The sequence below is a fragment of the Sinocyclocheilus grahami genome, unplaced genomic scaffold, assembly GCF_001515645.1.
Source record: "Sinocyclocheilus grahami isolate Dianchi unplaced genomic scaffold, SAMN03320097.WGS_v1.1 scaffold562.1, whole genome shotgun sequence".
Classification (NCBI taxonomy): Eukaryota; Metazoa; Chordata; class Actinopteri; order Cypriniformes; family Cyprinidae; genus Sinocyclocheilus; species Sinocyclocheilus grahami.
This window is the reverse complement of record NW_015505741.1, coordinates 52,916-69,192: the sequence shown is the minus strand read 5'-3', so window position 1 is coordinate 69,192 and position 16,277 is coordinate 52,916. Positions and strand designations below refer to the sequence as shown.

Here is a 16,277-nt window from a genome sequence, read left to right as displayed (position 1 = left end):
AAATAAATATATTCTCAGGGATTTGTTTGTGTGTGTGTGTGTGTGTGTGTGTGTGTGTGTCCTGCCTTTTTTATGGATCACTTTCCATCAGAGTAATGGTGTTCATCCATTAAGTAGAACTTTAAGACTTTAAAAAGTAAAAACTGCAAAAGACACTGCAGACATTGCTTGAGAACCTATGTTTAACATTTACTGTATTGAAATTAACTTAAATGTGAATTGTTAAGTTAATTTTTGTTTGTGCTGCTTCTTAATTGAATACTGCGAGACTGTACTTGCTTGCTGAGATAGAATATGTAAATAATGTGCAATTCCACAGCAAACCAGTATGTGGCAACCTAAACCCACATCTAATGTTTGAGCTACAACAGTGTGCGCCAGAGAGAAAGCAGTTATTTATGTACTTATTAGTCTACGTTGAGACACGATTAAAAATCCACTCAACAAAAAGAGGATGAAGAAACGGAGAAAAGATAAAAATGCTGCTGAGGTACAACTGAAAACGTGGCAAAATTGACCATATGCACGGAGCAAACGAACAGGGGCTTAGCGGAAGTGACGTTACTGGCAGCTGTCCAATCAGCGCGAGCTACGAATACGCGGTAAGCGCGAGCTTTCAGCGGTGTTATGGTGATGTTGAATTGCGCTCGTATGTTATATCTTAATATCAAATATTTGTGTTCGGTGGTGGTGATTGTGAAGGCATTTTGTGTGGCTTTCTCATTTTGGTGTTTTAATGTTCACACGATGGCAGAAAGAGAGTTAAACTGTGCGTTGTGGGTAAATCAAGTGTTGTAATGTCGCATTAATTCTAACATGGCATGGCTGTTTTTTTTGTGCGTGTGTATTTGTTTGTGGGGTTGATTCAGTGCCATATACATGAATGTTGAGGATTCATATTTACTATAAATTCACACACAATGCCGAGTCTTCCTCAAAACAACCTAAAGGAGCAACTGGAACGACACAATAATGCTGCACAGAGCAAGTTATCACTGCTGAAACTAAAGCCTGGGTAAGAACATTATTATATATTCTGCGATAGATAGATGTAGCTACAGATTTAAAAAAAAGTCAGATGCAGGAGAGATAGTTCATTTAGATTAAAGTACAGAGTAAAAACAGTCCGATAGATAGACAAATTAAAGTGAATTGACTGTCAACATTTTAAATGTGTAGCCTAACCTCTGAAATGTCTTTGTTTAGGGGGTTTTGTTTCAAAAAGAAGTCTTCATCAGGTATCTCCAAAGTGGAAGTTCCTCTAAAGGTAACTGGTGCAAATGTCTTAGCAAACAGGAGTGTCAATATTTCACGCAGCTGTGAAGTAACCAAAACTCATGTGACGTTTTCGCAAAACCCTAAGAGAGCAACTCCGAAAGTCAACTTCTTCACTGCACCCAGCAGACCGAAGACAAATACTGTTAATCCATTAGTCAACCCGTTTGCTGTGAACAAAACACCTCCTGTCCAATTTACCATTAAGGATTTGCCAAAATCTGCAGCCTTCCCTAAGGATCAAACTGTGTGTGAACCTAAGTGTGACATCTCCCAACTCTCCTTCAATGAATGGGATGACTTGGATGATTTTGAAACCCCAGTCAAGGCAAGAGTACCGTCCCCAGTTACAGAAACCTCTACAAAAAAGCTAAGTGTATCGGACCAGAACATGTCCCCAAATTCCTCTTGTGCTAAGAGTGATGATACTACATTAAATGGAGGTTCACAGGTTACAGAATCTATAACTATCCCAAAGGATGTCCTGTCAGCTGCTAATAGAGTCAGCACAGAGCCTGCTGAGAGAGAGCCAGAGGACTCGCCCATTAAAAAATCCAAAAGACATAAGAAATCAGTCCAGCAAAAGGCGTTACTGAGTGACACTGAAGATGAGGAGATCATTGACTGTATTACACCAGATAAAAATGAAAAGGACATCAAGTGTGTGACAAGTTAGTGTACCTCAATTTCTTCAGTGGGTTTACCCCAATTTGGAATTTTTCACCTGTTAAAGAAAAGGTTGGTGTGTTTAGATATTAATATAAAGCTCACAACGAAATAATACATAGTATTTGAATTGCAGCTGCGGCAGAAGAGCAGTGTGCTGACACAAACATCATAGACATTGATGAGACTGAGACAGACAACTTTTATGAGGATTTCATCCCCCCATCCCCTGTTCTTGAGGAGACGAGTGCCTTTGACTCCGAAGAGGAGAAAAGGTAGCATGAAAGAAATGAAATATGGCAGAAAATAAGTACAGTTTCTTTTTGTTTTAAATGTATTGCTTGCTTTATAGTTCATCTGACCCTGTTACACATGCTGACAAAAATGTTCCACCTCATGAGTCTGCCTCAAACCTGTCAGCACCCTTTGATGAACCTGCTAAAGAATTAAAAGGTATCATTAATGCAGGATTTAACTTTTTGTTATTCAACCATTTGCATTAAAGGAAATGATGTAATGTGTCTAATGTGCATTTATTTGTTTTAGGACCTGATGATGCTCTCTTTACTATTATGGAGTCTATTTGTTATCTAGTTGACACTATTCCAGAGCATGAGCTCATAGCACTGACCTGTGGCACAGAGCTATTACTGCAGAGAGCACACAGGTAAAGCAACAAAGGAGTACATTTGCTGGGTAAATTAGAAAATTAATATTTTGAATAGTCTATTACTTTTTTTTTTTTTTGCATAAAATATGCTTTTAAATATAAAATATTCTGTATAAAGTCAGCTTTTAAAAATAAAGGCTGTTCTTACCCATGAAAAGATTTGGCATTGTGACAAATTTTGTCAGGTGGCCTTTTTGTAAAATTGACCAGTTTTTTACTCGTTAGTGAGGAAATGTTCCAGTTATGAAAGCGTGATATTAATTTTTATTTTCTATTACTATATTAATGTTTGATGACATTACTGCTTGTTTCAGTATGACTAATAACTCTCCATTATACTGTGTCTCTGTCTTTACCACAGGAAAAGGATTCTTGCTAATGGTGCACCATCTAGAACATCTCAGTTAGGCCCAGCAGCAACTCCATATTCTAGTCTGCTAAACAGACAAGGGTTTGGAGTCACGCCCTCTAGTCCAACATCATCTATGACCCCAGTGATATCAGAAAAGGCCGTCAAAACAGGCTTTCCATTTCGCAAATCCATTGCCTCAGTCATATCTTTGGAAAATGACAGTGTGTTTGAGGATTCTGACTGTATCATCAATGGGGTTGAGACCCCCGGTGGTTCCTGGAATCCTAACAGCACCTCAAAAACAGCAACTAGTAGGGACATCTCAAACAGGTCAAGTCCCCCTTCAAGCAAATATGTGTCAAAAACAGATAAGTGCTACTCAGGGTTGTCCTTCAATGAGTCAAACAATCAGACTGTGGGTGGAGATCAGGTTGACTTGTTTTATTCCCCCAAAAGAGTAGATTCAGGAAAGAGAAATACTGAGAGCAGTGTTGAAACCAACATGGAAGTACCCAACTGTTCTCGAGCAGATACAGAGCCACTTGATGACTTCCTAATTGATGATTTTGATATTGATGATTTTGATGAGACTGATGTTCCAGAATATTTTGAAGAACCTCCAAGTGTCTTGGCATCAAGAGACCGCTTTGATGCAAAAACGCCATCAGTGCGGGAGGGAGGGCCTTCAAAACCTTTGGAGAGAAAGACTGTAACACCACCAGCTCTAAAACCTACCAAAACATTCAGCACTGGTAGGTTTAAGCAATGTAATATCCCTTACAGTTTAGTTCATGTAATTAAAGAACCCATGAAATGGCACGATGAGCAGTTATCTGGTAACAGTTTATGCCTTGATCTGCAGAACCTGTGTACAGAAACCCAGCTCATGACCGCTTTAGAGGCATCAGCTTTCCTCACAGCCCAGAGATGATGAAGATCTTCCATAAGAAGTTTGGGCTGCATCAGTTCCGCTTCAATCAGCTGGAGGCTATTAATGCCTCACTGTTAGGAGAAGACACGTTTGTACTGATGCCTACAGGTTTGTTAGAAATGTTATAGCAACATGAGTCATTATGACTCCTATTTCTTGTTTATTTTGATGTTAGACTAGACATCCCAGCACACTATGTCTTGTCTACACCTGCAGCATGTCTGGCTGCATCATTTTTTGCATGTTTAATATACGTGTATAGATATAGTGTTCATGAACTAGTGGTCAGCCAGTATTGTTTTTTTTTTTTTTTTCAGTGGTTTTACAATATTTAAAGATATTTATGGCCAGTGGTACAAATCAGTTGAGATTTACACAAATTTATTTTATAATTAAAAATTGTTTTATGCAATATTTGAAAATAATAAGAAAAGAGATGACTGATTTATTCGCAAATCTGTAAGTAGACTTTGGTCAATGCCCTTAATCTTAAAATAGCAAATATATCATTTGAATATACTTTTTTTTTTTTATGTATAAGCATATAATGTAATATGATGTTTGAGAGATGTATAATAAATGTTAAACAAACATTCCTTAAGCATGTTGAATCATGATACATTTTATTTATTTTTTTGGATAAAGTTAACCTAAGTTCAGTCTAGTAAGTGTTCACCTTGAAATATTAAGTTATTCTTACATTTACTTTTCTAAAAATAATTAAATATTTCACAGCAAAAAGACACATGTAGCATGACATGAAGGTGGACATGGTAGGCTTTACAGGGTTATTAATAAATAGGACAGACATTTTGATCTTTGTCAGGCAGTCTCATTTTTTTGAGCATTAAAGCAGTGTACTTTTGCTTTTCCTTTTATTTTAGTCTTTTCTTTCTCTGTGTCAAGATACCAGCAATTTAAAAAAAAAAAAAAAGTTTCCTAATGATATGTTACAATGTGACACAACCCCTTTACAGGTGGTGGTAAAAGTCTCTGCTATCAGCTTCCTGCTTGTGTCTTTGCTGGAGTGACTGTTGTCATTTCTCCTCTGCGGTCTCTCATAGTTGACCAGGTTCAAAAGCTTACCACATTAGATGTAAGTCCGTCTTTTCCTTATGCACAGTAATTGTCTTAACCTGATCAAAACAGTTGCTTACTGTGAAATTGTGTTTCAGATCTGTGCAACTAGTTTATCTGGGGACAAAAAAGATAGTGAGGCTGCAAAGGTCTATATGCAGCTGTCTAGGAAGGATCCCCCCATCAAACTGCTTTATGCCACTCCTGAGAAGGTGGGATTCAAATCAGACAAGTGTGTTGCAAGTTTGCATGCATATCTATAACCATATTGATATTTGTATTTGTTTTTGTTCTCAGGTGTGTGCAAGTGGACGGATGATCAGTGCCCTTCAGAATCTGTATGAAAGGGGTCTGCTAGCTCGCTTTGTCATTGACGAGGCCCATTGCGTCAGTCAGGTAAACTTAACTGAAAATGATATAGTGCAACAAGAATAGTCAAATATATGTGATTTTAAGTAGTGAAGACAAGACAGTGTTTTACATAAACAGAAAATATTGGCACAGTTAAAAGCAAAAACATTGTAAAATAAATAGATCCGTTTCTTCCTCAGTGGGGTCATGACTTCAGGCCAGACTACAAGCGCTTGCATGAGCTCAGGCGGATGTTTCCCAATGTTCCTATAATGGCACTGACGGCCACAGCCACTCCTAGAGTTCAGAAAGACATTCTGAACCAGCTGGCAATGACCCGTCCTCAGGTGTAAGTTTTCCTGCAAGCAATTGCTGATTCACGTTTATGTAAAAAGCATGACATTCTGATTAATGGCACTCTCACTCTGATTATAATATGGATGCAGAGTTATTTTAACACTCACCTTCCTTCAAAATACAGAGTAACATTTTTACATTTTAAATAAATCTTTATATGATTATGGCAGAGGAGGATGCATTAAATTGATCAGAAGTGACAGTAAATACATTTGTTACAAAAGATTTCTATTTAAAGCAAATGCTGTTTAAAAATCTTACCAACCCAAATCTTACCAATTATTCATTCTTTGGTACTCAGCCATTAAATCTATAGATATCAAGTACATGTGTTAGTCATATTAAAATGATAATGTTTTCATAGATTCACTATGAGCTTCAACAGGCACAATCTCAAATATTCAGTTTTGCCAAAAAAGCCCAAGAAGGTCGATGAGGAATGTATTCAGTGGATCAAGAAATATTACCCACGTGAGTGCTGTCCAGATTGAGATCGTCTTTAGCAATAATTTCTCACCACAGCATGGAGACCCTATAAATCATGTTGACTGTGTGTGTAGGTGACTCTGGGATTGTGTACTGCTTGTCTCGTAATGACTGCGACACTCTGGCTGACAGTCTGCAGAGGGCTGGGATCGCAGCGCTGGCTTATCACGCTGGCCTGAGTGACAGGGAATATGTCCAGAATAAATGGATCAACCAGGATGGCTGCCAGGTGAGGCACTCAGTTTTGAAAATAACTAAAACATGGACCAGCGCTTTTGACCGGGCATTTTCATTTTCCCTGATTCCCAAAAATACCGCTTTTTATTTTTAACCATTCATCATTTATTTTTAGGTTATGTGTGCCACCATTGCATTTGGCATGGGAATCGATAAGCCAGATGTGCGTTATGTGATCCATGCCAGTTTGCCCAAGTCAGTGGAGGGTTATTACCAGGAGTCAGGCAGAGCTGGTCGAGATGGAGAGATTTCCCACTGCGTCCTCTTCTATTCCTACAGTGATGTTATCCGCATCAAGAGACTCATTGCTAGTATGTTCTGCAGGATTTTAGTTTATTCTTGTAATGAAGCTAGGATATATCGGTGTGTTAACTGTAAACAATCCCTTAAAGGTGCAATAGGCGATTTTCAATCACATCCCAAAAACCGGGCATTTTCATTTTCCCTGATTCCCAAAAATACCGCTTTTTATTTTTAACCATTCATCATTTATTTTTAGGTTATGTGTGCCACCATTGCATTTGGCATGGGAATCGATAAGCCAGATGTGCGTTATGTGATCCATGCCAGTTTGCCCAAGTCAGTGGAGGGTTATTACCAGGAGTCAGGCAGAGCTGGTCGAGATGGAGAGATTTCCCACTGCGTCCTCTTCTATTCCTACAGTGATGTTATCCGCATCAAGAGACTCATTGCTAGTATGTTCTGCAGGATTTTAGTTTATTCTTGTAATGAAGCTAGGATATATCGGTGTGTTAACTGTAAACAATCCCTTAAAGGTGCAATAGGCGATTTTCAATCACATCCAAAAAAAATTGTTAAGCTGGTTGAAAATCTCTTCACATCCCGATAGCAATCATTAAGTGGTCTAAATGTATTTATATATATTCTGTGGAAGGCGTCGGACCAAGAAATGTTTGTCCAATCAGAATGTTTGTTTTTATGGACTTTCCTACCAGCCTGTCAACATACGTATTTGCATACCTCTGCACACCCTGTTCGCGCAGACAGGATATGTCATCAGCGTATACGTCATCACGTACGCTGTGCAGACAGAGTGAGAATGGCAGGCAAACTTCAACAACCTGATCTTTCTTCCTGGTATTATAGTACTTTTACTAACTGTGCTATGAAGTTTTCTCACTGGTGAATAATACATGATGTATTGTAGTAATGTTGTCTCTAGTCATCTGATCTATGTGCGTATATGCCTTCAGGGGGCGTGGCTTTGGACGGCGATTGCAGGGAGGGTGGGAAGTTCGCTTTCAGTGCTATCAGGCTAAAGTTAGCGTTTTCCAAGATCTCCTACTGCACCTTTAATAAAACTGAGCAAGACAGAGAAATATAACAGAACTTTAAATGTTGCATTTGTTATTCAGTAAAATGACATGTTTTAAGGTGCTCTACAGAGCACCTTAAATGCTCTGCATTTGGGATCTAAAATCCAGACACTATTGTACAGTCATAGTTAACCTGTCTGTGTGAGCGTGGCCTACATAACAGTTAATATAATTGCAGTGGATAAAGACGGCAGCCAGCAATCCAAAGCCACCCACATCAACAACCTGCACAGCATGGTGCATTTCTGTGAGAATGTGGCCGAGTGCAGGAGAATCCAGTTGCTGGCTTACTTCGGCGAGCACACATTCAATACAAGCTTCTGTAAAGAGCATCCTGAGGTCATCTGTGACAATTGTGCCAGACCACATGTAAGACCATCATAGAATCATTTCATTCTTTATAGCGTACATTATGCAAATGTCATGCATAATAATAAACTATAATTGTACACAGCCATTGCTTGAAATTGGATATAGTTTGCTTGCCAAACAACTTAATTGATACTTGCTTTGACTAATTGTTTGCTGGTATTTTGAATATAGTGCCATTTTATGTTAATTACAGATACAAATTCATACATCTTAATGCTTGTCTCCAGAAATATAAATCAAGAAATGTCACAGATGATGTGAAGAAGATTGTGAGGTTTGTGCAGGAGAACTGTGAGAAGGTTGGAAACCGATATGGCAAATCCGCCCAGCAGAACAGGCTCACTCTCAACATGTTGGTCGACATATTTCTGGGTAAGAAGCCTAGCGGGATTTGACTGTCATAAATGATAGTGTGAATATTACTATGAATATCCTTTGCCTCATCCAGTGCTTGAGATTTCCAGGCCTCAGTAAGAATATCTCTTTGCGGCAGGCTCCAAAAGTGCTCGGATCCAGTCTGGAATGTTCGGAGTAGGAGCAGCATATTCCAAACACAATGCTGAGAGGCTTTTTAAGAAACTGGTGCTGGATAGTGTTCTGATGGAGGACCTCTACATCACTAACAAAGGGCAGGCAGTGGCCTATATCTCTGCTGGGCTTAAAGCCATGAGTGTACTGAGTGGTTGCATGCAGGTGAGACTATTAATATTGTTATTCTCATCTGTGACACTGACCTTTTATGGTCAATACCGATGTTGTATGCTCTATTAATGACCATACCCCATTGCAGGTTGAGTTTGTTGAGACGGAGACTGCGTCCAGCATCAGAAAGCACAAAGCCTCTGTGATTGAGAACATTTCTAAGAGAGAGGAGATGGTTAAAAAATGTCTACAGGAACTCAATGATCTGTGCAAGAAGTTGGGCAAAGTCTTTGGCATTCATTACTACAACATTTTCTCCACAGCCACACTCAAAAAGATTGCTGGTTAGCACATTTTCATTACATATACACACATTACATATAATATGCACGCACCCCCCCCCATATATACATCAAGATAAATGCTTTCCATGACACAATAAATAATCCTACATTACAGTAATCCTTTCTAGCTTCAACCTTGTTTTAGAGACTAGCATTCTAAATTTAGGCAATCCCCAAGTCTAGAAATTCAAATACGTATCTACAAGATGTGGTCACATTTACCACAGACAAAATCCAGTTGGTCATCAGCACTTTGACCAACAGAAAGCTGCTTGGTTTAAAAGTAATGACTTTGTGAGCTGTGCTTCATACATTGCTATATTATTGGCAAAAGACATTTTTTGCTAATGTTTTTGCTAACATCGCTAATGTGATTGCGAGTTTAGGGTGTTTAAAGTTACAATATATATAAAATACTATAGAGATCCTTTAATTTTACTAGCTGATATTACTATTAGTTTAAAGCTGCCTCATATTTATTTTGTCAATGTAATTTCCCTTAGTCCAAGATAAGTTAAAAATACTTAAAGGTGGGGTAAGTGATTTCTGGTAGCCAATGTTGACATTTGAAATAACCAAAACAAACACTCCCCTACCCCAAAAGGGTCTCGCCCCTATTTTGTTAGCTCTGCCCCACAGATGCGTACGCAACCCAGGCAACGATTAGTTCTGTGAAACAAAGCAAAACCAATGTTACACCAGACGCGAGTAGCGCGGAGAGACAAAATACTATGGAACTCATTAAAATCAGTGATGCGGTCTACATCACATAGAGATATTTATATCTATGGTCTACACTGGATGCGGCACGACACGACAAATCCCTGACAGAAAACTGCTGCTGCGTTTTATTCATGAGGTATTGACACAAATTTCAACGGTCGCTTTGTCGCGTCCAGTGTACTAGACAGACTTTAGCTGTTGCGGCGCAGACATGGTGTTACTTCGGTGTATCGAGAAGAAACAAAGCAACCTCGGCGTCTGATCGCAGGCCTTCCACTCCTTGAGTTCTCTCCAGCGCTGGAAAGCTGATCCGATATTTACACTGGTCCTACTTCTTGCCTTATTGGCTTAAGCCTTCTTTTGTTCTGCAGACGCTGTCCTCTTTTGTTTTTTACCCACCATCTCCATCTCTAATGTCCGTCCTGTGCACTGAACGCTCTCTCCTCCACATCATGAGTAGACACGCCCCTTACTGCTGATTGGCTCCAAGTGTTTTGCTAGTCGGCCCGAATCAGTTTTCTAAAGCGTTTTTGAAAAATCGCTTAACCCACCTTTAATATAATAAGAAACCATACTACAGTTGTGATTTGGCTTGCTCTACCTATACACTTTAAAACGGATCATATTTCAGCTAGCTCAAAACAGCAACCCATAAAGCTCTTGAAATGAAGTAGTTTAAAAGATATAATGTTCTCGCACTTCCTCTGCAGCTGAGGCACAGACAGAGAGTTCAGGATGGATTGACACAACAAGAGGCCATCAAAACGAGGAAGATGACGATGATGAAGGGGACACCACATCAACCTATTTCAGAAGCACCTCTGGACGAGGAGCAAAGAGAAAGCAAGGGTCTTACTCCAGGAAACCCAAAAGAAGAAAAGGTGCCAGCGGCCAAAACTCTGCCTCTAAAGGGTCAGTATGTTACAGCAGAAGTATTGTTGGATTGTGCTGACTTTCATATTGGCTATATGAACCCAAATTAACTCTCCCTCTCCACCCTTATTGTAGTGGATACAGCAATAACTGGTCTTCATCAAGAGGAGGCGGAGGAAGAGGGGGATACAGGGGTGGTAATCGAAGTGCAGGCAGAGGTTCCAGGCCGGCTCCATCAGTCCCAGCAGTGAAGAGGCCCGGCTTCATGGCTTTGCCCACTCCACAGAATGCTGCTCGTCCATTCCTCAAACCAACATTCTCTCACCTCTAGAATCAGAATACTCCTAATGGTAATGTAAATTAATGTGACTTTGTAAATATTTGTAATTTGTAAAGAGTTTGTATACACTGATTTTTTATAAATATAGTTTTGTGGTGTATATTTACATTTTTGATTTATATAACATTAAAGCAAGTATACCCTTATTGAAGTATATTGAACAAATTTTGGGGGTTTCAAATTGGGCTGGGTAAAATATAGATATCTCGATTTTAATCTATTCTCATTTTTACGGAACGATATCGATTCCTAAATCCCAAGAATCGATTATTCTAGCTTAGTTTTCAGTTAATGGACGGAACATTTGAAGGGCACTTTCCATCCAATAAATCGCAATAAGCATTGCTTTGGTACTTTTAATATGAAACAAAGTCTCAGATTTCAAATTCTGTTCATTGTATTGCAGTATTCAAACAATAAATGTCGTTTTGGCGCTGTTTAATGTGGAGTGACAGATCGCTGTAGCGTAGGGCTGGACGATATGGCCAAAATTTATATCACGATATATTTCTTAATTTTGCCAACGCTATGAAACCTACTCCTATAAAACTATATAATATTTTAGGAAAAAAATGGCGCAAATGTGAAATCACTGTCAAATAAATCTCAGACTCTCCTTATTAATATTAATATTTTTTTACTTCAAACTATAGGCTAACATACCAGTCAAAAGTTTTTGAACAGTAAGATTTTTTAATGTTTTTTTAAAGAATTCTCTTCTGCTCACCAAGCCGGCATTTATTTAATCCAAAATACAGCAAAAACAGTAACATTTTGAAATATTTTTACTATTTAAAATAACTGTTTTTCTATTTGAAAATATAATTTATTCCTGTGATTTCAAAGCAGAGCTTTAGCATCATTACTCCAGTCACATGATCCTTCAGAAATCAATCTAATATTCTGATTTGCTGCTCAAAAAACATTTATTATTTTGATGAAACAGCGGAGTAGATTTTTTTCAGGTTTCTTTGATGAATAGAAAGTTCAGAAGAACAGCATTTATCTGAAATAGACATTTATAATGTTACAAAAGATTTCTATCATCACTTTTGATCAATTTAAATCATCCTTGCTAAATGAAAGTAATAATTTCTATAATATAAATTTTAAAAAGAGCTTTTGAATGGTATAGTGTATAATGTTACAAAACCTTTTTATTTCAGATAAATGCTGATCTGTGGATCTTTCGATTCATCAAAGAATCCTGAAAAAAATTTATTCAACTGTTTTAAATATTGATAATCAGCAAATCAGCATATTAAAATGATTGCTGAAGGATCATGTGACACTGAAGACTGGAGTAGGTCTAATGATGCTGAAAATTTAGCTTTGATCACATGAATAAATTACATTTTAAAATATATTCAAATAGAAATCACTCCACATTAATACCAGTTTCAGCACAAAATAAACATGACTAAACACCTGAAGGTAAGTTAAAAGAAAGAGTACAACTTTACAATCCGTATCCTGTCTCATGTAATCGCTCAATCAGTGTTTCAGCTGCGCAAAGACTTCAATATAACGGTTGTAAACAATGTCACGTAACGTCACATTTACCTCAGAAAAAAACATTCGGTGACTATAAACTCATTAATCAGCTAGAAAAATAAACCGTAGAGAGGGGCATTTTGCTAAATATATGCACCATATATCACACCCATTATAATTTTTACTGTTCTTCAATGTTTAATTTGTTTGAATAAATCCATCAAGTTTCTATGACAGCCACAATTTAAATGTTTATATTTAAAAAAAAAAAAAAAAAATAGTAATATTATATAATTGTAACTTAATTAAAACATTTTTTATTTTTTTTAATTAAAAACTACAAATCAGTCTATTTTACCCTTAAATATTAATGTGTACCAACTGACTCTCGTGTATATTTTACAACATTAGTTGATTTTTTTTTTTTTTTCCTTGAAAATTTGGCATGTACTGTACCTGATATGTATCCAAAATAATCGATATTGAATCAAATTGAACTGGTAATCGAATCAAATCTCAAGCTTGTGAATGAGAATCGAATCAAATTGTGAAATTTGTGTCAAAACCCAGCCTTGTATGTTTGCTACAGTTTTTTTTCCTTGAAAAGAAAAGAAAATTAACAAAAATTGTGCTATCACCCCATTTCTTACAGGTTGCTATATCATTTTTAAGTATAGTTTGCATTAAGTTTTCAAAAATATTTAGGGGGAAATGCCACAGTGAAGCAGTGATGCCATTTTATTATAAAGGAAATGGTTATTGGTCTAATTTCTTGAATTAGCAAATTAGAGAACCATCTGATTGATTCCTACATACAGAATTTTTGCACTGTGAACTATAAACCACAAGATATCTCAAACTCTTTTGAATTTTTATTTCAAGTTTGAATATTTCCATGGCACCAGTTACAAGGGACTATCAGTGAAACATTTTCTTTATACCATTTTCATGGAAGGTTTCCTACAGTACAAAGATGATTTTGGAATGAATCTGACTTAACAGGAACTGCATTTGGCACATAAATGTTGTATATAGTTCAATATTCATATATTAAGAAACTAAACCGCAACCTTCAGTTCCAAATAGAAAAGATGCAGATTACAGAAAAATACGCCCACAGACAGACATCTATGCATAAACAAATGTGCATGTGTATGCATGTCTGTCGAGGGGACTGTGGGGGCTGGCAAAGTGACAAAAGCACAGTACAGTAAATGAAAGGTGTTGCCAACACTGATCTTTACAGGATCTCTGTGCCATAGTGAATCTTAAAGCTACGGTTCAGGTGAAGTCAGATTTTACCAAATAATTTGGGAATTTGTATGCAAGCATTTAAGGAGCAGTTCATTCTAATGATGATGACATTTAAAGTCCCTGGTAGAATATTTATCAGAACTTCAAGTCGATCTGAGACGTCACGCAGCTGCTGTCTAATGCGAGTGGTTCATTGAATTACCTCAAGGAATCTCTTATAAACATGGAGGACATCCTGACCTCCAATGCGGTCCAAATGTCTAAAGATCAGCAGCCATTTAATAGTGGTTCATTGAATTACCTCAAGGAATCTCTTATAAACATGGAGGACATCCTGACATCCTGACATCCTCCAATGCGGTCCAAATGTCTAAAGATCAGCAGCCATTTAATGCGATTTCACAACGGAATCTAACAGCTGTAGCCCCCAATACCAGATCTTGAACATTAAAATCACCGTCTTTAATAGTTTTGTTTGAAGCTGTAACATTTTGTTCATGCTGTCAAGGTATATTTTAAGCCAGTGAAGTGCTTTATCTGCAGTGTACAGTAATACTCCTGAAAGTCTACTTTTTATAGTGTCATGGCAAAGGTTCAACTTCCATTTATACTTGCACTTATATACTAAGAAGCATAAAAATACTTCTGTACCAAGTTCACAGAGGGACCTTGTGAAGTTACCCAGTTAGATAATTACAGAAATGATCCAATTTAGCTGACAATTGTCCTTTACAGGACCCTTGCATTCATCACAGTCAAACCTGGCCATTCCGTATAGTACAAGAAAACTGTCTAGAGACAAAAGTATGAAGTAGAAGCGCACAAGGACAGTAGTAGCAATTGCCCTTGATCTACTAGTCTAGGAAGCAGCGCACCAGTTGAAACTTGGGCAATAGGATTTCAAGGATGAAGAGAAGCGTAAAACTTCAGAACAACAGGACACTGACAGATCAGGATCCAAACAAGATAAGTGCTCACAATGAGTATAAAATGTAGCAAATTCTGGCAATAATCGTCATAAAAAATGAGCCTTTTAGTTAAAATGCAATTTTGCGTCTAACTTAAAAGGAAATGGATTCATTCCGAACTCCTTAGAAAACATCAGGTAGTCGGACTTGCTACACAACAGCCCAAAAACCATCAAAATGATTAATCTGTATGATTCTATAATTCAGGTTATTGCTTATTGAATGGCGCTGCCATGCAGGACTGACCGCTGAGGCTACATAATGCTGTCAATGAGTAAAATTCGATCCACTTCAATTATTTTTCAAAACCTTAACTGGTCTTACAAGCTTTTTTTTCCTCTGCTCAAACCCCATCATCAAGGCATGCAAGTACTCATCAGAGCAACACCGTTGTATTATTGTACTGTGAAAACAACTGTTTGATCAGATTCTACAAAAATATGGACTTATGCCACCACAACGCTGTTATAATTTGGCACATCAGAGATGTTATAAATGCATGCAGGAATACTTGTCAAGGTAAGAGACATGCATAACTCCAATGGCCCTCTCTCTTTTCCATGTGTTTCAGCAGTTTCTGCTACGGTTTTCCATGCGCCTCATATTCGTCCATCGTAGCAAAAACCCGTTTCAGCTCCTGTGGTCAGTGGAAGACAGCGGTTCTACCAAATGGTTATAAAGGCATGTAACTTGACTGCACAATTCAGCTAGTAAAACCCATAACGGTTACCATCAGCTGCTTCCTAAAACATCTCAGCCATCGTTTATTCACTAGCACCATAGTGATTCTGGCCTACAACACAACAGCAGATTGTGATTGGTGGATTGAAGCATGTTCATTTAAAATAACTGTACTAGTAAAGCCAAGCTTGTGAGCTGCCACAAACTAATGCTAAAAGCTACAATTATTGTGAGTACCAGTGTAAGATCTAAAACGTCCCCTAATTACCACTAGCTGTTACTTCTCTCAACCCTGGTCTCTTTTTCACTGTTCACAAAAATAAATCTGCTCCTTCTGCATTTTGCATTCACTTCCTCTATTTTTCGCTTTCTCAAATACAAAAGCAATTACATCAATAGCAGTTTCAAAGGGGCAGGCATAAAATAGATCATGTATGGTAAAATAAACCCCCTGTCCAACTTGCATGCCACTGGAAGAATCTTCTGTCTTCAAATAAATAATATAGACTAATCAGGACTTGGTGTACTAAAGACTAAACCTGGCCTTCTAGTACATATTGCCAAACACATCGTCAATTAATTAAAATGAGCATACACACACAAACATACACACAGTCTTTTGGCTAAACTGTGTATAAAGTCATCAGTATTGTTCGAATGCAGGGCCAATATACAAAGCACAGGGACGGTTTTCTCATTACTGGTTAAGTGACTGAATTGAAAATGGATTGTAGATCTGGATTAAAATCTTTCCCGTGTCTCCCTTGACAGAAACGCCATAGATTCTAGACCTCATCTGGAACACAGAGCTAAAAAAAGGTATAATTTAATTTTCAATAACAAAATA

The 16,277-nt window shown here is 37.7% G+C and overlaps 1 protein-coding gene across 1 annotated transcript; it reads left to right on the top strand.

Annotated features, from left to right (window-relative positions):
* Nucleotides 1-614: 614 nt before the first annotated feature.
* On the top strand, nucleotides 615-16,183 carry LOC107556248 (Bloom syndrome protein homolog). The gene is given in 22 exon segments (XM_016239315.1): nucleotides 615-1,015; nucleotides 1,207-1,891; nucleotides 1,893-1,935; nucleotides 2,078-2,216; nucleotides 2,294-2,394; nucleotides 2,488-2,608; nucleotides 2,973-3,715; nucleotides 3,826-4,002; nucleotides 4,872-4,990; nucleotides 5,070-5,183; nucleotides 5,269-5,367; nucleotides 5,523-5,671; nucleotides 6,044-6,150; nucleotides 6,240-6,394; nucleotides 6,518-6,713; nucleotides 7,918-8,108; nucleotides 8,339-8,483; nucleotides 8,605-8,804; nucleotides 8,902-9,097; nucleotides 10,510-10,732; nucleotides 10,829-11,043; nucleotides 15,324-16,183. Coding segments are annotated over 21 exon segments (4,194 nt in total). The 5' UTR covers nucleotides 615-920; the 3' UTR covers nucleotides 11,025-11,043; nucleotides 15,324-16,183.
* The last annotated feature ends 94 nt before the right edge of the window (nucleotides 16,184-16,277 follow it).